This window comes from Palaemon carinicauda, chromosome 1, assembly GCF_036898095.1.
Source record: "Palaemon carinicauda isolate YSFRI2023 chromosome 1, ASM3689809v2, whole genome shotgun sequence".
Taxonomy (NCBI): Eukaryota; Metazoa; Arthropoda; class Malacostraca; order Decapoda; family Palaemonidae; genus Palaemon; species Palaemon carinicauda.
Window position 1 is genome coordinate 305763312 of NC_090725.1, and position 23431 is coordinate 305786742.

Below are 23431 nucleotides of genomic sequence, written 5' to 3' on the forward strand. Positions count from 1 at the left end.
TTTAATTCTTTTTTTTTTTTTTTTTTTTTTTTTTGTTTCTTAGCAGAAAAAAATGTGGCACAATGCTTTCGCGCGTCTTCTCACAGTCTACCATTTGGATTAATATTTTGTATCGTTTCTCTATTATAAGCAGTAAAATATTAAAACAAAACTCAAATTATCTAATCCCAAGATATTATTTATTATAAATTCTATAAATAAATTTATAAAAAATATTATTTGTAAATATAATTACTGAAATTACATATATTTATGTTAAATTTAATGAGTAATATTTTGTATCGTTTCTCTATTATAAGCAGTAAAATATTAAAACAAAACTCAAATTATCTAATCACAAGATATAATTTATTATAAATTCTATAAATAAATTTATAAAAAATATTATTTGTAAATATAATTACTGAAATTACATATATTTATGTTAAATTTAATGAGTAATATTTTGTATAATTTCTCTATTATAAGCAGTAAAATATTAAAACAAAACTCAAATTATCTAATCCCAAGATATTATATATAATAAATTATATAAATAAATTCATAAAAAATATTATTTGTAAATATAATCACTGAAATAACATATATCCATGTTAAATTTAATGAGATATTACTACTTTCTAATGTTTTTCTGCCGGTCGCGTACACCTTACACAGTTAGACTTTTAGGCGCGAAAAAGTATCGTTGTTGGTGTCACACGGGATCGCTGTCTCGGGATTTAGTTAATATTTTGGTAAATATATATTCTTATTTTGTCCACAATTCTATGAAAAGATATAATATTTACAGTTTATTATAGTATACATATGAAAGTGATTATAGAATGTATATTTTCTTTTTGCTTACGGTTATAATTCCACCTGATCCCGGTATCCTGTCCGTAGGATATCTTGGTTGGGATAAAATCCCCGAACCAGACCCTGGTTGTAATGTTATCCTAGTTTACTAGTTTCTAGTACACTAGACTGTACTATGTTCATTAAGCCAACTTACCCAAAATTTGAGTCTTTGGTACGTAATAACACTCATTTTAGGCTTTTCAATCAATTTCCATTCTTATATCCATTGGTGGTTTCCAGCCCCAAGGGTTATTCTCTTCTGAAGCTGTTGAATTTTTATTCCAAAAGGGGCACGTCATCACTGAATAGCCACATATTCAGCTGTGCTTGATTCCCTTATCGAAATTCATACATCTAATCCAAATGGTATTTCTATACCATAGTTAAAGACAGTCCTTCCCGTCCACTATTCAGAGATGATGAGATTATTGATGAGGAGGTGAATGTAGTTTATTGGAACAGTTTAATTTATTACTTGCCAAATTAATTTAGTGTTACCTTGTCAGGAGTGAAGTCTATTGGGAAACAGACACAGGGTTGAGACTTGGTCTTGAGTAAGCTAATATGGCACTATTCATCGCAGGCTAGGTCAGGTGGGTATTATTGCATAAGTTGCCATTTTTCGATAGCTCAAAATACTTTTAAGCGTCATTGTTTAGAGCATTAAAAAAGTAATATTTTTAATACCATAAACCTTCAGTGCACATAAATACTAACAATAATAATTATATAATTCTTAAAAATTGAAGCCAAATTCAAATATGGGTGTTTGAACAGTGTGCTCTACCTGAAGATTGTTCGTTATTTTTTCATGTGACCTGCAAAGGGGGCCGATGTACTTGGCCCTTGGTTAGGTTAGGTTAGCTATTTACTAAATATTAAAAGAAAATGAAGGGGAAGTCCTTTGAGAACCATACGTTTGACCAATGTCTTTTTGTGTCGGTATGTCGTAAATTTTAAACATTGGCGATGGTTATCAGTGCGTTTTCACTTTCATGAGAATTTGCTTTCTCAAAAATTGGATTGCAGAATGGTTTTCTGGCATATTTTCAAGTGTTTTGGAAAATTATGATGATAATTTTTCTAAGAAATCCACAGGTTGTGGAGTTGAGACATTTGATACCTGATTCCACAACTATAGATTTGCGCTGTTAATCACCATCAGATTTGTTCAAAACACATGAAAATATGTCAAAAAACCATTCTGCTATCCACTGGGAATTATTGGCAACTTATGCAAATTTACCCCAAACTGTTTTTGTCTCATCGATTCACAAATATTCTGCTGTTTGATAAAAATAAAGGTGGATAAATATTTACCCATTTACCATCACTGGTACTCTAAACTTGAAATGATAACTGGCAAAAAACCATTGGTTTGGAGTTATGATAGTCGACAACCAATTGGACAGATCGGATGTAATATTTCAAGTTATGACTAAATAACCAACACAAGACCACCACCTGACGGTTGACCTATGTAAACTATCCTTATGCCTTCTAACTAACCTTATCATGAAGCTTAGGTTCTTGTAGAGCACAGATGTAAACTATTCTTGCCATTTTGAATAAATTCTTTCAAAACTTACTGGATCATTGCTAAAACACTAATCATATAGATTTCTTTGATTATTGATTTTTATTGATCATTATAGAATAAATTTCTTCGAGTGGTATTTATACTACTAGTCTGTCAGACAAATGCTGTACAGTACTTATGCAACAAATTATTCAAGTCATACAATAAACATTTCTTCAAAAAGGTAGTTTGAACATGAACAAACATTGTATTTTCTCACATAAAATATAGTCACTCTAGGTAAGAATTACAGTAACTTCAAACACATGTTAAAAAAAGGAATTTAAAACCAATACCAGAGATATCAAATGTCAAAAGTTTTTAAATATAAAGTTATAATTTGATTAAATGTAATTCTCCTCATTATAAAGTAGTGTAGTCCTCATCATTATATAGTATACTTATAGCATACACAGCATCAAATATCAACAGATGATTGTATCGTAAGTTAAGATATTCTTTTACTGTATTGAAGTACCTGTATTTTATTTTCCCAGATTTTAAATTTCTTTCATCATGTCGTCACCTGGCCGTCGCAGTGCACGATCAACCCCAAGCAAACGTAGTGACACCAGTGAATTGCAACCTCTTCCCCCCTCATCACCTGGGACTGAGCTCCTCCCAGCAACTTCACCTGCCCCTGTTCGACTTAACCCAGGTAGGCTTTTTTGAAGTAACTTCAGCTTATCTGATGGTTTACCACCCATGTTATTTTAATGGTTTTTTCTTTGGTGCGTTCTGCTTATAAATCCCTTTAGATTGATTGCTAAGTTTAAAGTATAGTTCAGCTTAGAACTTGAATTATGAGGAATAGTTGTTAACTTAAAAGTTGTTTGAATGTTCAAGTGTGAACTAATCTGTAAGGTTTGGTATTTGTCAAAAGGCTAGGTTCCCAAAAAATGTGTTCAGGGACTTATATTTGAGAAATTATTTAATCAAGGTTTTCCTTGATGATATGTTCCAAAATCACAGCATTGTTCTTTAGTCGCAGGTAGTGCCATAGCCTCTGTACCATGGTTTTCCACTGTCTTGGGTTAGTTTTCTTCCTGGAGGGTACACTCGGGCACACTATTCTATTTGTTTCCTTATTTACTTTTAGCTCTGGGCTATTTTCCCTGTTGGAACCCTTGGGCTTATACCATCCTGCTTTTCCAACTAGGGTTGTAGCTTAGCTAGTAAACTAGTAATGATAATAATAATAGGGCTGATTGTTGGAAAAGGAAGACAGCCAAGGGGGAATAAGGCATACAGATATACTACATTGATAAGAGGTCTATGCTGTCAATGTGTAAAGAAATGCTGTAAAAAAATTAAAAGCTTTTATTTAACATTATAAGAACTGATTAGAATTACCCTTACGGACTCTTATTCTCAGGGTAGCCTATAACCATCCGAGAGAAAGACGTAATGTGAATTTAGTTCAAGGGAGAAGCATTTGTTAGTTCTTCTGTTGTCCCACCTTGTGTGACACAGGCTCCCATTGAACTAAGAGCGTTTACAAGGTAATTTGGGTTTTCAGTATTTCAGGGGCTTGGAAATAGGAACTGTGCAGTTCACTCTTATGTCAAATACAGTATTGCATAAAGTGTCAATAAATGTAAATAATCACAGAAGGCTAACTTCCACTTGCAAAGACAATGGACAATACTAATGTAAAGTACAGTACAGTGTGTATATATATATATATATATATATATATATATATATATATATATATATATATATATATATATATATATGTATATATATATATATATACTAGGCCATGAAAATATTCCTATGCAGATACAAATCTTTGTCATATATTGAGTAAACTGTGGCTCACCTTTTGCTATGACCAGATTGAATAATTATTGTGGGTATGGCAACATTGTATGAATGCGTTACAGATTCATCAGCTCTTTGGAGAGATGATGCTGGCCTTATTTACTTTCACTCGTCGTATGGTTGCGAAGAAAAGCAGTTGTCTATTGTTGACCTGTCTCCGGTGATTTGTGTGAATCTTTTCCTCTTCTCAGAATGAGTATTAAACCTGTGTTTGTACGAACCTGCAACGGTCTTTAAGGTCGTCATTGCGTGCGGCACCATCAACCATGTACTAATTGATCTATATATTTTGTGTTACATGTAGGGGAAAAAGATGTGAAATGAACTCCCCTTACGATATTTGGTGGGAGTGATTTACCTTTCAATGGGAGAAGTACAGTAATGTATAACCGTCACAGAAAAAAAAAAGAAAGCTAAATGGGATCGATCTCTCCAACAGCGTTTTCCTCAATAGGAGGAAAGAAGCTAAAGAATTTTTTCAGCCCTGAACTTCATCCCGTTTGATCATTTGTTATCGGAGTTTCCCTAGATGCCGTTATCAAAGGATGGAAGCCAATCCTTAGTACGTCATTTTATTGATGTCTCCGGCCCTTCTTAGCTATGCCAAGAATTCCACTAGCTATCACAGTCCTTTAGCATCTGCCCTTATATAAGCTGAGGATAATGCCTTTGGTATCTCTGGAGTTTGGGATTCGCACTTGTTCTATGTCTCCTCCAATGAGTGTGTCAAGCTGACATGAGCAGTTATTTATTTCTGAGGAAGGATATTTCAGTTTAGAGTGCAGTACTGTGATTCGGCCTGTTGACATCCACACAGATCTCTACTCTAGTCTCCTCATGGCACATACCATGGGGTTCTGACTCCTATGTTACCTGGATGACTGGCTTTTGAGGTCCCTGAAGATGTTACCTTATGAACTCCTCCATCAAGCCATGGATAGAGACCTAACTGAAAAGTATTCTTCCTCGCCCTGGCATCATCAAAGCGGGTGAGTAAGCTTCACGGTCTGTATTATCTTGTATCTCACTCAAGGGGTGGGGAAACCTATCATTTTCATTTGTATTTTACTTTGTAGCAAAGACTCAAAATCCAGGTATTTGTGACAGCTGATTTGATTTCTCCATTTGACCCCTCCCAAAGCACATATCTTTGGTGTTGCCGTAACCCTAGCATTCCGCAAAAGCCACTCATTATCACGGGTACTTGGAGCAGATGTCTGAAAGGGGCACACTGCCCTCAGTCCTCACTATTTGAGGGATTGTTTCCACAGGTCCCTAGGTACATTCTCTGTAGGTACTGTTCATGCTGAACAGTTTGTGATAAACTTATGCTGCTGCAAGACAGCTAGCATTGTGTTGCATCATCAGTTACTTCTAAATTGTTTTGTGTGAGAGTTGAATGAATGGAATCATCTCCTCGTCAGGCTCTCGATCCCTGGGGCGTATCTACGCTGATGGACACTCATGCAAGTAAACACCTCTGTGGGTCATGTTTATGTTCCTACATGAATTTCATCTTTGGTCGGGCAATGGCATTGTCATGTGACTTTGTCACATGAGGCTTCATCAGCATACCGCTTATCGGAGCCCGGGATGACTTTTCGGGTCATGGGTCAGACAGATGCCCTATTTTGTCGCTTGGGGTCTTCCTCCCATCTAAGGAAGGCTCCCCAATAAATTACAAGGGTTTGTATCTGCATAGGAACAAACTAAAATTAAAAAAAAAATATTTAGATTTATTCTTGCTATACAAACCAAAGTAAATTTGATACATTACCCACCTCTACCACCCAGCAAGTCTCGAGCAAGACAGAATGTGAGCAAATATGCTTGCATCATCTCGCCGAAGTGCTTTGGGGTCCATGACACAATCATACAATGTCGCCAGACGTACAATAATTCTTCTCTGGATGCAGCAAAAGGTGCACCAAAGCTTACCCAATAAATGACTAGTTTGTATACATACATATACCAAGGCACTTCCCCCAATTTTGGGGGGTAACCGACATCAAGCAAATGAAACAAAAAAGGGGACGTCTCCTATGTTCCTCCCAGCATGACAAGGGACTCAACTGAGTTTGGCTGGTACTGCTAGGATGGCACAGCCCACCCTCCCACATTATCCACCACAGATGAAGCTTCATAATGCTGAATCCCCTACTACTGCTACCTCCACGGTCATCCAAGGCACCGGAGGAAGCAGCAGGGCCTACCGGAACTGCGTCACAGTCGCTCGCCATTCATTCCTATTTCTAGCACGCTCTTGCCCCTCTCACATTTATCCTCCTATCACCCAGAGCTTCCTTCACTCCATCCATCCACCCAAACCTTGGCCTTCCTCTTGTACTTCTCCCATCAACTCTTGCATTCATCACCTTCTTTAGCAGACAGCCATTTTCCATTCTCTCAACATGGCCAAACCACCTCAACACATTCATATCCACTCTAGCTGCTAACTCATTTCTTGCACCCGTTGTCACCCTCACTACTTCGTTCCTAACCCTATCTACTCGAGATACACCAGCCATACTCCTTAGACACTTCATCTCAAACATATTCAATTTCTGTCTCTCCATCACTTCCATTCCCCACAACTCCGATCCATACATCACAGTTGGTACAATCACTTTCTCATACTGAACTCTCTTTACATTCATGCCCAACCCTCTATTTTTTACTACTCCCTTAACTGCCCCCAACACTTTGCAACCTTCATTCACTCTCTGACGTACATCTGCTTCCACTCCACCATTTGCTGCAACAACATACACCAAGTACTTAAACTGATCCACCTCCTCAAGTAACTCCATTCAACATGACATTCAACCTCGCACCACCTTCCCTTCCCGTACATCTCATAACCTTACTCTTACCCACATTAACTCTCAACTTCCTTCTCTCACACACCCTTCCAAATTCTGTCACTAATCGGCCAAGCCTCTCTTCTGCGTTTGCAACCAGTACAGTATCATCTGCAAACAACAACTGATTTACCTCCCATTCATGGTCATTCTCGTCTACCAGTTTCAATCCTCGTCCAAGCACTCGAGCATTCACCTCTCTCACCACGACATCAACATACTAGTTAAACAACCACGTTGACATCACACATCCCTGTCTCAGTCCCACTCTCACCGGAAACCAATCGCTCACTTCATTTCCTATCCTAACACATGCTTTACTACCTTTGTAGAAACTTTTTCACTGCTTGCAATAACCTTCCACCAACTCCATATAACCTCATCACATTCCCCATTGCTTCCCTATCAACTCTATCATACGCTTTCTCCAGATCCATAAACGCAATGTACTCATCCTTACCTTTTGCTAAATATTTCTCGCATATCTGCCTAACTGTAAAAATCTGATTCATACAACCCCTACCTCTTTTAAAACCACCCTGTACTTCTAAGATTGCATTCTCTGTTTTATCCTTAATCCTATTTATCAGTACTCTACCATACATTTTTCAAACTACACTCAACAAACTAATACCCCTTGAATTACAACACTCATGCACATCTCCCTTACCCTTATATAGTGGTACAATACATGCATAAACGTAATCTACTGGTACCATTGACAACACAAAACACATATTAAACAATCTCACACCATCCATACCAGATGCTTTTCCTACTCTCGTTTCATCTAGTGCCCTCACTTCCTCTCTTGTAATCTCTCTCTCATTCTCATCTCCCATCACCGGCACCTCAACACCTGCAACAGCAATTATATCTGCCTCCCTATTATCCTCAACATTCAGTAAACTTTCAAAATACTCCAGCCACCTTTTCTTTGCCTCCTCTCAACAACCTTACATTTCCATCTTTCATTGTCTCTTCAATTCTTGAACCAGCCTTCCTTACTCTCTTCACTTCTTTCCAAAACTTCTTCTTATTCTCTTCATATGAATGACCCACTCTCTGACCCCCACTTCAGGTCAGCTGCCCTCTTTGCCTTGCTTACCTTGCGCTTTACTTCCACATTTTTCTCTTTATCTTTCATACTTCTCTACTGTATTACGCTGCAACCATTTTTCAAAAGCCCTCTTTTTCTCTTCCACTTTTACCTTCACTCCTTCATTCCACCATTCACTGCCCTTCCTCATGCGGCCTCCAACAAACTTCTTGCCACACACATCTCTTGCAATCCCAACAAAATTTTCTTTTACTAACTTCCATTCCTCTAAATTACCAGTTTCTCTTACTTTCACTTCGTCATATGCCATTTTCAACTTTAATTGATATTTACTTTTTACCTCCGGTTTTATGAGCTCTTCAACCTTCACTACCTCCCTTTTACATCCACCTACTCTATTCTCCCACTCTTTTGCTACAAATAGTTTTCCTTCCACCAAAAAATGATCAGACATGCTGTTAGCCATACCCTAAATACGTGCACGTCTTTCAATCTTCCAAACATTCTTTTAGTTATCAACACATAATCCATTAACGCCCTTTCTACTACTCTTCCATTTGCCACTCTTACCCATGTATACTTTTTTTTTTTTATTTTTGAACAAGCTATTACTTATCATCATCTCTTGCTCAACACATATCTACCAGTCTCTCACCACTCTCATTTTCACCTGATACACCATACTTCCCAATGACACCTTCTACCCCTCCAGCGCCCACTCTAGCATTCAAGTCACCCATGACAACTACATAATTCCTTCTACCCAGTCCTTCTACACACCTAGTTAATTCATTCCAGAACTCATTCCGCTCTTCTTCACTTTTCTCAACCTGGCCCATATGCACTGACAAAAGCCCAACTTTCCCTACCCAACCTAACTCTTACCCACATTAACCTAGATGATATCTCCTTTCATTCCACTGCTTTACCTGTCAGCCATTCACTCAGCAATAAAGCCACTCCTCTTGCTCTTCCCCTTTCATTCCCAGACTCTACCAGACATTTCACCATACATCACTTCACCTTTCCTGTTTATCTTTTGTCTCACACAAAGCCAATATAACCATCCTTCTATTCCTAAACATACTTCCAATATCACATCTTTTACTCTATCGTACTACATCCACGCACCTTCAAACACCCCAAAACTAGAGTGCGGGGTGCAGTCACTCTCCCCCCAGCTCCACCTCTTTGATGTCTGACAGGATTATAATACAGGAGAGGGGGTTCCCAGCTCCCTCGTCCCGTCCATTTTAGTCGCCTCTTACGACACGCAGGGATACGTTGGTGCTATTCTAATTGTTTTTATGCCCCTGCGGCCACTAGTTTGTATAGCTAGGAAAAATACAATCTTTTAAAAGATTAGTCAAAACTATGTCTTATGATAGTAAACCTGCCCAGAATTGTTTTGTGTTTTGATGAATATTGTACAGTATTGCATTTTTTTCCTGGTGTTGTAATTTTGTCTTTGACATGTAAATTTGTAGTTTTCATAGATGGATGGTATTTGGTTGGCAATCTCAGTATTATTTTTTTTTTATTTTCATTAGAATTACTACAAAGAGTATTTGTTGTTGGGTACTTCGGTATGTACCGCAATATAATCATTGTAATTTTTCCTCTGTCGTGCTTCCGGCAAGACGTTCTGGGATACGCTTATGATCTTGGAGTATTTTCACGGCTTTTGGTGAAGTATTTCTCTCAGATTTCGGCTGTCGCTTTACTGGAAAACTTCTATATTAGCTTAGATAGCTATTATTTAGTTCTGATTAATGGTTAACGATCTTTTTGCTTGATTTGGAATCCCCACTTGGCTAACTCTTTGATTCAAGATGTCTGACATTTCACAAGCCCCACCCCATAGACGATGTAGGTCTTGTAATAGGCGTATTCCGAAGGCCTCGGTAGATCCTCACACCGCTTGTTCTGACTGTAGGGAAAGACCCTGTCAGTTGGAAGATCGATGTGAGGAATGCGCCGGACTTTCGGAACTTGATTTTGTCCGATTTCTTAAATATTCAACCAAGTTAGAGAGAGAGAGAGTTAGGAGGAGTTCTTCTCGCTCTTCACTTTTTTCCTCACCTCATGATCCCCTACCTTTTCCTCCCCCTGTAGTGGCTACCCCCGAACCTACTATTTGCCCTCAACCTGATATGTCTGTTGTTTTGCGTGCCATTCAGGCTTTAGGTGACAAAGTGGAATCGGTGGTTAGTGATCATAAGTCTCTTATGGCCGAAGTCAAGGAACTTAAGGTCAAGAGTGCAGTGGGTGTAATAGTGCCAGTGCTGTGACAAGTGCTAGTGTCAGTGCAGTGCCAAGTGCTAGTGTCAGTGTCAGTGTGGTGCGTGAGGGTACTTCTGTGCGTGCCAGTCGTCCTCCCAGTCCGGGACCTCTTGCAAGCTCCCAAGCCCAGGGGAGAAGCAATGTCGAAGGGCAAAAGGGTTCGGCAGGCCTTGATCGGCGCACAGAAGTATCCTCGGTGGTTGCGGGCGTGTCTTCCAGAGACTGTCACTCCCACCCGCAGACGATTGAGCCCGTCTTTTACTCGTCTGCTGAAGAATTGTCAGGGAGGAAACGTTGGACTCAGGTCTCAAGACCTCTCAAACGCAAAGTCCAGACCTCAAGAGCTCTACAACCTGGCTGCAGTCATTGGATCAGCTCTGACTCGCCGCAGTCATCAGTTGAATGCACTCCTCCTAAGAGGAGTAAGGTGCTGCCGCAACAGATCTCTTCTGTTAAGGCTTTGCCTCTGCAGACCTTAGTGTCTGCCGACCCCAAGTTGACTCTACTGCAGTCCATGCAGTCACAACTTGCGGTCTTGATGCGTGAGTGTCAGGCTGAGAAGGTTACACCTCCTCCTGCGATCGCTCCGCCTAACCGCAGTCCTGTCTGCCAGGCGTACGATGTTGAGGCTCCTCAGGATACCTTACCACGTACTGAGTTGCCAGTTTCCAGCGGTGTGCAGCTACCTCCGCCTTCCTTAAGGCAACCTCAGCAATGGGAACAGGAAGCTTATACCTTACTTCCTCCGCTTCCACTTGCGGTTCCACCAGTGAGGCAACACTCTCTTGAGGTACAACAACCTCTCCCATCCATGAGGCAGTCACCTCAGCTCTCGCTGCAGCGACCTCAACCCTCCTCGAGTCAAGACACTCATGTCAGGAGTCAACCTCCTCAACCCATGCGCCTACCTTCTGCTACTCCTTTTGACCAGCCTTTGCAGCCTGAACCTCAGGTTTTGCCTCAGCAACAGAGACTTGAGGATGAAACCACAAGCGTTTTTGCTCCCGCTCGTGCAGATTCTGCTGTTCAGCATACCTTACCTCTCACTTCGCTACACTCTGGTGATGAGGTTTCTGATGATGAGGCTGCACACCTGGATCCCTCATCAGACGTGGAAGAATCCAAGTCTTCTCCTCCTCCTATTGACTTTCGTAAGGTCCTGGCTCTTTTCAGAGAGGTATACCCAGACCATTTTGTCTCTGCTACCCCCCGCTCTCCGCCATCTGAGTTTTCGCTGGGCATGCAGCCAGCCAAGTCAACTTATACTAAGCTCGTCTTTGCAAGGTCCTCTAAGAGAGCTTTAAGAATTTTAGGGGAGTGGTTGCAGTCTAAGCAGCAACTAGGAAAGACTTCCTTTATGTTCCCACCGACTAAGCTCACTTCTAAAGCGGGCGTTTGGTATGCCACAGGAGAGGAACCAGGCTTGGGAGTACCTTCCTCTGCCCAGGCTGACTTCTCAAGTTTGGTAGACTCTCCTCGTAGAACAGCAATGAGGCGCTCTAAGGTTTGCTGGACCTTCTCCAATCTAGATCACTTCCTAAAGGGTGTATTTCGAGCCTTTGAGATGTTCAATTTCCTAGACTGGTGCCTGGGGGCCCTTAGCAAGAAGACCTCCCCTGCGGACAAGGACTCAGCCATGCTCTTAATGTCCTGCATGGATAAAGCTATTAGGGATGGATCTGGCGAGCTTGCTTCAATGTTTGTGTCAGGAGTGCTTAAGAAAAGGGAGCAGCTTTGTACCTTCCTTTCTTCCAGCATCACACCTTGTCAAAGGTCTCAACTCCTTTTCGCTCCGCTCTCTAAGTTCCTGTTTCCCGAAGAGCTTGTTAAGGACTTGTCTGCGGCCCTGATTCAAAAGGACACCCATGATCTTGTGGCCTCTTCAGCTCGTAAGACTAAGGTTGCTCCCTCAGTCCCCAGGACTTATCGCACCCCAGTGGCTGATACTCCTGCTACGAGGTTTATTCCGCCCTTTCGTGGTAGAGCCCCCAGCCGAGGAAGCTCCCGTCCAGACTCTTCCAGGAGCAAGTCTAGGAAAGGTTCCAAGGCTTCTAAAGGCAAAAACTGACTCTCCTCCTCTCCAGACAGCAGTAGGAGCCAGACTCAAGATCTTCTGGCAAGCCTGGGAAAAGAGAGGTGCAGACGCCCAGTCTGTCAGTTGGCTGAGGGAGGGTTACAGGATACCATTCTGCCGCAAACCCCCTCTGACCACATCTCCCATCAACCTCTCTCCCAACTATAAGGAAAAGGACAAGAGGCTAGCGTTGCACCAGGAGGTGTCGCTCCTGTTACAGAAGAAGGCAGTGGTTATAGTCCGGGACCATCAATCCCCGGGCTTCTACAACCGTCTCTTTCTGGTGGCCAAGAAGACAGGAGGTTGGAGACCGGTGCTGGACGTCAGCGCGCTCAATGCTTATGTCACCAAGCAGACGTTCACTATGGAGACGACGAAGTCGGTCCTAGCAGCGGTCAGGCAGGAGGACTGGATGGTCTCGTTGGATCTGAAAGATGCTTACTTTCACGTTCCTATTCATCCAGACTCCCAACCTTTCCTGAGATTCGTTTTTGGAAAGGTTGTCTACCAATTCCAAGCCCTGTGTTTTGGCCTAAGCACAGCTCCTATGGTGTTTACGCATCTGATGAGGAATATAGCAAGAACTGGGTCTGTTAGTCAATTTAGAAAAGTCCCAGCTCATTCCCTCCCAATCCATTGTGTACCTGGGAATGGAGATTCGGAGTCAGGATTTTCGGGCTTTTCCATCGGCCCCAAGGATAAGCCAAGCCCTAGATTGCATCCTGAGCATGCTGAAGAGGAGCAGTTGCTCGGTGAGACAGTGGATGAGTCTCACAGGGACCCTTTCATCGTTGGCCCTGTTCGTCGAGCTAGGGAGACTCCACCTCCGCCCTCTCCAATTCCATCTAGCAGCTCATTGGGACAAGGGTTTGACGCTCGAAGCAGTCTCTATCCCGGTCACCAAAGAGATGAAGACCACTCTCTTGTGGTGGAAGACCAATCTCCTTCTCAGGGAGGGCCTATCGTTGGCGATTCAGACCCCCAATCTTCATCTCTTCTCGGATGCATCGGACTCGGGCTGGGGCGCGACCTTGAACGGACAGGAGTGCTCGGGAACGTGGAACGAGGAACAGGAAACGCTCCACATCAACTGCAAGGAGCTACTAGCAGTTCATTTAGCCCTATTGAACTTCAAGTCCCTCCTGCTAGGCAAGGTGGTGGAGGTGAACTCCGACAACACCACAGCCTTGGCTTACATCTCCAAGCAAGGAGGGACCCATTCGAGGAGCCTATACGAGATAGCAAGGGACCTCCTCATTTGGTCAAGAAGTCTAAACCTCACCCTAGTTACGAGGTTCATTCAGGGCAACATGAACGTCTCAGCAGATCGCCTAAGCAGAAGGGATCAGGTCATCCCCACGGAATGGACCCTCCACAAGAGCGTGTGCAACAGACTTTGGACCTTGTGCGGTCAGCCGACAATAGATCTTTTTGCCACCTCCATGACCAAGAGACTTCCTTTGTACTGTTCCCCAGTTCCAGACCCAGCAGCAGTTCATGTGGATGCTTTTCTGCTGAACTGGTCCCATCTCGACCTTTACGCATTTCCACCGTTCAAGATCATAAACAAAGTCCTTCAGAAGTTCATCTCGCACGAAGGGACACGGCTGACGCTGGTTGCTCCCCTTTGGCCTGCAAGAGAATGGTTCACAGAGGTACTACAATGGCTGGTCGACGTCCCCAGGACTCTCCCTCTAAGAGTGGACCTTCTACGTCAACCTCACGTAGACAGGTTGCACCCAAACCTCCACGCTCTTCGGCTGACTGCCTTCAGACTGTCGAAAGATTCGCTAGAGCTAGAGGCTTTTCGAAGGAGGCAGCCAGTGCGATTGCCAGAGCAAGGAGGGTATCCACTCGTAGAGTCTACCAATCCAAGTGGGAAGTCTTCCGGAGTTGGTGTAGAGCCAATGCAGTTTCCTCTACCAATACCTCTGTAACCCAAATAGCTGACTTCCTATTACATCTAAGGAATGAGAGATCCCTTTCAGCTCCTACGATTAAAGGGTACAGGAGTATGTTGGCTTCAGTTCTCCGCCACAGAGGTTTGGACCTTTCTTCCAACAAGGACCTTCAAGACATCCTTAAGTCTTTTGAGACTTCTAAAGATCGTCGTCTACCCACTCCAGGCTGGAATCTAGACGTAGTCTTAAGGTTCCTTATGTCACCTAGGTCCGAACCTCTCCAGTCAGCTTCCTTCAAGGACCTTACCCTCAAGACTCTTTTTCTCGTCTGCCTTGCAACAGCTAAAAGAGTCAGTGAGGTTCATGCCTTCAGCAAGAACATTGGGTTCACATCCGAATCTGCAACATGTTCTTTACAGCTCGGATTCTTAGCTAAGAATGAACTTCCTTCACGTCCTTGGCCTAGATCGTTTGAAATTCCTAGCCTCTCCAACATGGTAGGTAACGAGCTAGAAAGAGTTCTTTGCCCTGTCAGAGCTCTGAAATATTATCTTAATAGGTCAAAACCTATTCGAGGACAGTCAGAAGCCTTATGGTGTGCAATCAAGAAACCTTCGAGGCCCATGTCCAAAAACGGGGTTTCGTATTATATAAGGCTTCTGATTAGAGAAGCCCATTCTCACTTGAAGGAGGAAGACCTTGCTTTGCTGAAGGTAAGGACCCACGAAGTGAGAGCCGTAGCTACTTCGATGGCCTTTAATAAAAACTGTTCTCTGCAGAGCATAATGGATGCAACTTATTGGAGGAGCAAGTCAGTGTTTGCATCATTTTATCTTAAAGATGTCCAGTCTCTTTACGAGAACTGCTACACCCTGGGACCATTCGTAGCAGCGAGTGCAGTAGTAGGTGAGGGCTCAGCCACTACATTCCCTTAATCCCATAACCTTTTTTAACCTTTCTCTTGAATGCTTTTATTGTTGTTTTTATGGTTGTTACGGTAGGCTAAGAAGCCTTCCGCATCCTTTTGATTTGGCGGGTGGTCAATTCATTCTTGAGAAGCGCCTGGGTTAGAGGTTGTGTAGAGGTCCTTTAGTAGGGGTTGCAGCCCTATATACTTTAGCACCTTAGAGTTGATTCAGCCTCCTAAGAGGAACGCTGCGCTCAGTAAGGAAGACGAACTTAAAAAAAGGCAGAGTAACGGTTCAAGTCGACTTCCTTACCAGGTACTTATTATTTCATTGTTATTTTGAGATAACTGATTATATGAAATACGGGATACTTAGCTATCCTTTAATCTTGTACACTGGTTTTCACCCACCCCCCTGGGTGTGAATCAGCTACATGATTATCGGGTAAGTTTAATATTGAAAAATGTTATTTTTATTAGTAAAATAAATTTTTGAATATACTTACCCGATAATCATGATTTAATTGACCCTCCCTTCCTCCCCATAGAGAACCAGTGGACCGAGGAAAAATTGAGGAGGTGTCAACAAGAAGTACTGTAGTACCTGGCCACAGGTGGCGCTGGTGAGTACACCCCCTTCTAGTATAGTGATAGCTGGCGTATCCCTCCCGTAGAATTCTGTCGGGCAACGGAGTTGACAGCTACATGATTATCGGGTAAGTATATTCAAAAATTTATTTTACTAATAAAAATAACATTTTGTTTTGTATTTTCTTGTCGTCATTGGTCTCCAGCAGGTGATTTGTATCAAAGACTGTTTGACCTATATTCTATTCCATAAACATTACAGCTGTTAATTTCCATACTCTTGATAGTATGTATCAGGCACTTGTTCAGTTAGCTCATTGGGCATGTATAGATTTAATAAGTCTGATGATATTTTGCATTCATAGCATTCCAAATTGTATCATCCACTACATAGAACTATGTATATTGTAAAATTAATTCTAATGGACATATGTTTATTTTGCAAGATTAAATACAGTACTTAAATTTTTATTCAATCCATTTCTGTAATTAAATTATCTTACTAATGATGTACAGTAGCTGCATTGCAATGCCTTTTTTCATTTTTATCATACTTATATATTTATATTTTTATTTATTTATTCATTTAATTTTATTTATCTTTGCTGATCGTCTTGTTGAGGAGGCCCTTGGGCTTATAACAGTATACCTTCCCAAATAGAGTTGCAAGATATTAATACAATCTATAATCATTCCACAGCATTACATGACATTGATCTAAGTTCTCCTTTGAACTATGGAACCCCAAGCAGTGTTGGCTCATCTCTGCGCACTCCACGGTCTGGCGTACGTGGTACTCCTATCCGCCATAGATCTGACATTCGTTCAGATCGTCACATGCGACAGGTATGTCTTTCTGCGGTTGCAATATCTCAAAAGGTTTACAGGTGATTAGATAGCATAGTAATTTGTGCTTTGTTATAATTTGCTGAAATTTCTTATGGTTGTCTTGACAGTAAGTGAAATTTTGTAGATGAAAATCATTTGAATTTATGTACATTTCCAGATGATAACCACATATGGACTATTTTTCACTTGTAGGTCAATCTGTCTGACCCAGCCAGTGAGGCTATCGCAGAAGGTGCTCCAGCTACTCCAGGTGTCCCAACCCCATCAGTTCAAACTGAGGCACCCCAGGGACCCCAATTGGTTATTTGGGGAACGGATGTTGTTGTATCCGAGTGCAAAGATCGTTTCAAGACATTTGTTCTTCGTTTCACCGATCCCGATGCAGCTGAAGATGAGCGCGTTGATGGTATGAATACCAGTGATCCTCTGTACTTACAGAAACTAGAGGAGGTAAGATTTTGCTTAGCATTTACTTTGGATGTGAATAAGAGTTATTGTTCTTTTAGTTCATCAAAACTGGTAAGGCTGAATTGGAAGCTTTTATTTAACAAGGAGAAATAAAGTTCGTACTTGACAGCCTACTGTACTGTGTAGATGTATATGTACTTGATGTATGTTTTGTAATTATCAACAGTACAGTAATAACCTGCAATTGAAGTTTCATTATCGTAAGGTTTGTCTTCATTTCAGATTCATACCCTGGAAGAACCATTTATGAACATCAATTGTGCTCACCTCCACCAATATGACTCGGATCTTTATCGTCAGCTCATCTGTTACCCGCAGGAAGTAAGTGTGCCTTATTTAATTGATTTCATATTTACTTGTAGTTTGTCTTTGATAGATTGTGGTTTTAATTTGGAAATGTTTTAATGTGAACATTACTCTTTTTAGGTCATTCCAACTTTTGATATGGCAATCAATGAAATGTTCTTTGAACGTTATCCTGACACCATTCTTGAACATCAAATTCAAGTACGACCTTTTAATGCTGAGAAGACTAAGAATATGCGGGGTCTTAATCCTGAGGGTAAGTTGAATTGATAATTTTTTTAACAGTCAATTTTACTGCTATTGAGTTTTAGAGTAATGTTTGGTGTTTTTTTAACAAAAAAATGTCACTTCAGTTAAGAGTCTTATGCTTACAATCTTTTTGACAAAAAATTACAACTCATTAGTTTTTGGAGTCTAATGTTTGGTATTTTTTTTTGACAAAACATTAGGATGTATGGCTTTTTTAATAATGCAATATCTGTGTTACTTATCTTGTTTCTGTTTAGTTGATAATGTATTTGAATTTTAGCACAAAAGTAAATATATATGTGGAAAGTCCAGTGAAATATAATTTGAATTTAGAAAGAAATCTCTCTCTCTCTCTCTCTCTCTCTCTCTCTCTCTCTCTCTCTCTCTCTCTCTCTCTCTCTCTCTCTCTCTCTCTCTCTCTCTCTCTCTCTCTCTCTCTCTCTCTTTTTTTTTTTTTTTTTTTTTTTTTTTTTTTTTTTTTTTTTGATCTGTCTGAAAACATAAATAACCTTTACAGGATAAGTCTTTTTTAAATGCATTAATGGATTTTGTGTATAATGAGAATGTCTTGAAAACATAAAAACTACTAGATTTTTTATGGATAGTTCAGAACTCAATAGCTTCCAGAATATCCCTGATTATACTTCCTCTTCCACTTTCACTATCCATTTGTAAAAAGGTTGACAAATTTTTTGGTTTTAGGGGAGTCATACATGTACACTCATTAAGGGTCTTAAACACAACCAGTTTTAAGGCCTGGTTTTTTTTTTTTTTTGCATCATATAACCATTTTCTACTTTGTGTGTTTTTAAAGTAGAGAAATAAAAATTTTATACATAAGTATTCTCTTCAAAATTTTGCTATACTGTACTGATTATTTCTCTTCCATGTAGATATTGATCAGCTCATCACCATTGCTGGTATGGTAATTCGTACTTCAAACATCATTCCGGAGATGAGGGAGGCCTTCTTCAAGTGCCACGTCTGTTCCTTCACGACGACAGTTGAAATCGAACGCGGCCGCATCGCCGAACCCACTTTGTGCACACACTGCAACACAACGCACACTTTCACTTTGATCCACAATCGATCTCAGTTCTCCGATAAACAGATGATCAAACTCCAGGAAAGTCCAGGTACTGGAACTTGTTTCTTTTATTTATTGTTGTGGTTTTGTTCTATTATTTTTCAGGAAATATGTTTAATTATGTGGTAATAGTCCATAAATATATTTCATGGTACTATAGGAAACTTCAAAATATTCCTGTGAATTTTAGTATTGATTACTAAATGAAATTGGTCCTGATACAGTATATCCCCATATTATGGTGCGTATATGATAATTAACCTATAATTTATGTGAAATTCCAACATAGGTAGTGTTTTACTTCACTTGTTGGGTGTTTCATTTATTTTATGGGAATTGCATATCTATTTGAGTATTGTATTGATAAATTTGATTTATCTAAGAAGTATCTTGGTTAAACCTTTTAAATTATATTTAGAAAAATATTTTTCAATTTTAAATCTAGTTCTGGGTTTTATTTCTTTGAGAGGTAATGTCAGCATTACCTGCATATTAGTGCATTACATATTTTATACTTGACATTTGAATTTATGATGATTTAAAATATTTTCTGTTGCATTTGCAGATGATATGCCACCTGGTCAGACTCCTCATACTGTTCTTGTATACGCTCACAATGATCTTGTCGACGGTGTGCAGCCCGGAGACAGAGTCACGGTCACAGGGATTTACAGAGCCACTCCACTCAGAGTGAATCCCAGAATGCGTAACCTCAAGAGTGTATACAAAACTCACATTGATGTCATCCACTTCAGGAAAGTTGATGTCAAGCGACTTCATGGAAAGGAAGAAGGGTATGTTGAGGAGATTCAATTTTTCTTCTTTTTGGATTTCTATTTGTAGTTACAGTAGTTTACGGATAACTTAAAATTCGAGTACAGTACACAAATTCAAACTGGTTTACAGAACATTCCAAAATCACACCATTGTTCTTTGTTCTTGGGTAGTGCCATAGCCTCTGTAGGTTTGTCACTGTCTTGGGTTAGAGTTCTCCTGCTTAGGGGTACACTTGGAAACACTATGCTATCTTATTTCTCTTCCTCCTGTTTTGTTGAAGTTTATATAGGAGATCTCTAAGGTTGCTCTTCTTAAAATATTTTTTTTCCTTTCCTCACTGGGCTATTTTCCCTGTCGGAGCCCCTTGGCTCATAGCATTCTGCTTTACTGACTAGGGTTGTAGCTTAGCAAATAATAATAATAATAATACAAGCATTATATCGATCTGCGGGCAAAAAGTTTGCTCTGTATGCCCCCATTTTTTCGCAATTACTAGTACAGTACAAGATGCGCAGAAAGCAGACACGCGGTAACAGTATGCTACACATGCAGTGTTCATGCCATGTTCACATTTATATACAATTTCTTTTCACTTTAGCTTGCATACACTGAAGTAACAAGAAGAATTATAGGAATTTAATTGTTCTTATTTTATAAGCCTATATATTTTGATTGAGTAAATTAAACAGGAAAATTATATATAAATATTTACTGTTGCTCTCAGACAAGTGGCGTACAGTATTTTTTTATAATGGTAGCAGAAGTTCAATAGCATATAGTGAAGTTAGTAGCTAAGGATGTTATACTGCACTCTATTAGAAAATGTTATTGAGTTAGGTAGCATTATACGACTGTTGCGGATTTCCTGCATTTGCTGGTATCTACCAAATTCCTGCAAAAGCTGAAGCTTCGCTGCTGTTTGAGAAAACAAAATTATGTAGTGTAGAAGTTTTATGATATATTTATTTGATTTTGTTTGATATGTTGAATTTGTTTTTATTTTTCATTTCTTTATGTTTTCCTTACTGGGCTGTTTTCCCAATTTGGGCCCTTTGGTTTGTAATGTGCATCAGTTTTTCCAGCTAGGGTGTCAATTGGGCTTGTAATAATGATAATTATGATAGTAATAAGGATAATGCTACTTACAAGCCAGAAGTTATTGTTCTTAGGATGGAAGTATGGTGTTCAGTACAAAAAGCCTTTTTTTATATTTATGGTCTTGGCTCATAGTAAGAATTGAATGTTGACGCAAATATTGTGAGTAATTGCTTATTGATTAAAGTTAAATTTGTATTTTCTATCTTTCAGAGAAACTCCACGGTTCCCGCCAGAACGAATTGAACTTTTGCGGGAGCTTTCACGTAAACCCGACGTGTACGAACGCCTTGCAAGGGCCATTGCTCCTTCAATTTATGAGAATGAAGATATTAAGAAGGGAATTCTCCTACAACTGTTTGGTGGTACTCGCAAAGATTTCACCAACGCTGGTCGAGGACATTTCAGGTTTGTCTTAATGTTATGTGGAGAATTTTCTTTTTATTTTTAGAAGGTTTAAAAAGAGTCATGCAGTTACCATATTCATACCATTTGTTCTTCATTGACTAACTAGATACATACATACATATACCAAGGCATTTCCCCCAATTTTGGGGGGTAGCCGACATCAACAAATGAAACAAAACAAAAAAGGGGACCTTTACTCTCTACATTCCTCCAGCCTAACAAGGGACTCAACCGAGTTGAGCTGGTACTGCTAGGGTGCCACAGCCCACCCTCCCACATTATCCACCACAGATGAAGCTTCATAATGCTGATTCACCTACTGCTGCTACCTCCATGATAGCTGGAAAAAATATACATTTTATACTTTTCTTGAATTGTTCTGCCTGTAGCACTGTGGGCAGTACTTTAGATTCATGGTAGTATCTCTTCTTTCCACTGCTGCATTGTTTTTTCCTGCCTTCCTCCTCAAATATTTTAATAATAAATCCTTCAGGAAAGCTGTAGGAGAATCAAAATTATTAAATTTTATAGATGCAGTCTTATGAATATATTAATGCTACCTAATAATACTATTTTAGACATGACGGATTGTGTCATAAGATATATTTGAAAAGAAAAATCTAAACATTTTCACTGTGTTATTCCAGAAATCTTAAAGCTAGTTATCATTGCCTTGAATATATATTTTGTTAGTAAAATAACTTTTCGTTTCTTCTCAGATCTGAAGTGAACATTTTGTTGTGTGGAGACCCTGGTACTTCTAAATCTCAGCTTCTGCAGTATGTATATAATTTGGTTCCAAGATCTCAATATACCAGTGGAAAGGGTTCATCTGCCGTTGGTCTAACTGCATACGTCACAAAGGATCCTGAAACTCGTCAGTTGGTGTTGCAAACTGGTGCTCTTGTCCTTGCTGATAATGGTATCTGCTGTATTGATGAATTTGATAAAATGAATGACTCCACAAGGTAAGGAAGGTTATTTTTATATAGTTTTTATATGTAAAACAATCAGATCCAATTAATAACCTAATTCAGGACCTGGTTAGTTTTTTATTGTAAAATGTTTAATTCAATTCAGTGGATGTTATGATCTAAAGATTTGTTATCTTAGAACTTGTATATAAGAAAATATTATGGTCTTGTATGTATCATCACATTCATTTACACCTTTCAAAATACAGAATCTCTTTTATTTCAGAATTAATTATATTTCTTTATTGCCTTTCTAGGTCAGTGTTGCATGAGGTCATGGAACAACAAACTTTAAGTATTGCCAAGGCTGGTATTATCTGTCAGTTGAATGCCCGGACATCTGTTCTTGCTGCTGCTAACCCCGTTGAATCGCAGTGGAACAAGAATAAAACTATTATTGAAAACATTGAGCTACCACATACATTGTTGTCTCGTTTTGATCTGATCTTTTTGATATTAGATCCTCAAGATGAATTGTATGACCGTCGTCTTGCTCGTCATCTTGTCTCCCTGTATTATCGTTCAGAAGCAGCGAGTGAAGAAGAGTTACTAGACATGGGCATTCTCAGGGACTATGTCGCATATGCCAGAGAATACGTTCACCCAAAATTGTCCGATGATGCCTCACAACGCCTTATTTCAGCCTATGTGGACATGAGGAAAGTTGGTAGTGGTAGAGGACAGGTTACAGCCTACCCACGTCAACTTGAGTCTTTGATACGCCTTGCTGAAGCACACGCCAAAGTCCGTCTAAATCATACGGTTGAAGTTGCTGATGTAGAAGAGGCATGGAGGTAAGATTATTTGTTGATTTTCTATTGTTCATGATTTATAAAAAGACTGAATTTTGCCTGTCACAAAAATAGTATTGTGAACAGTGTGTGCTGAGGATTAATGGTTAACAGGTAAAAGATTTTCAATTAAATAGCACAGTAAAAAATCAAGTTGGGAAAGTAGCAAGAACTATAAGAAACTAACTTGCAGTGCTTGATGTTTATGCCTTTTGAAGGGGTAGGGTAAAACCTGTACTTTGAAATGAATTAACTCAAAACTAGAATTAAGGATTGGGAGAAAAAACTATAGGTCCTTAAGTCAAGTCAATCTTATGATGATTCGTAGGTGCAACGCATCTCGCAATAATATAAGAATTTGTTCCGTAACCGAAATACAAACCACGCTATTTACAAAGGGTTTACTTTTAGCGCAGCTGAAATGACGAGCCAATAGTTTTTAATGAGGGTTAATTACCCCCGCGCTAGTTAGCGGGGGGTGGGGAAGGGTAGCTTGCTACCCCTCCC

The 23431-nt window shown here is 39.9% G+C and overlaps 1 protein-coding gene across 1 annotated transcript in view; it reads left to right on the forward strand.

Moving 5' to 3' along the window:
• Window positions 1-652: 652 nt before the first annotated feature.
• The window catches only part of LOC137658558 (DNA replication licensing factor MCM4-like), a 32211-nt gene continuing 9432 nt past the window's right edge, over window positions 653-23431 (forward strand). Inside the window, exons 1-11 of the mRNA XM_068393447.1 lie at window positions 653-734; window positions 2917-3077; window positions 16621-16766; window positions 16962-17219; window positions 17460-17558; window positions 17664-17799; window positions 18686-18928; window positions 19445-19673; window positions 20965-21159; window positions 21879-22127; window positions 22391-22927. Coding sequence (XP_068249548.1) covers window positions 2936-3077; window positions 16621-16766; window positions 16962-17219; window positions 17460-17558; window positions 17664-17799; window positions 18686-18928; window positions 19445-19673; window positions 20965-21159; window positions 21879-22127; window positions 22391-22927 — 2234 coding nt within the window. The 5' untranslated portion in view covers window positions 653-734; window positions 2917-2935. The remainder of the gene's footprint in view (window positions 735-2916; window positions 3078-16620; window positions 16767-16961; window positions 17220-17459; window positions 17559-17663; window positions 17800-18685; window positions 18929-19444; window positions 19674-20964; window positions 21160-21878; window positions 22128-22390; window positions 22928-23431) is intronic.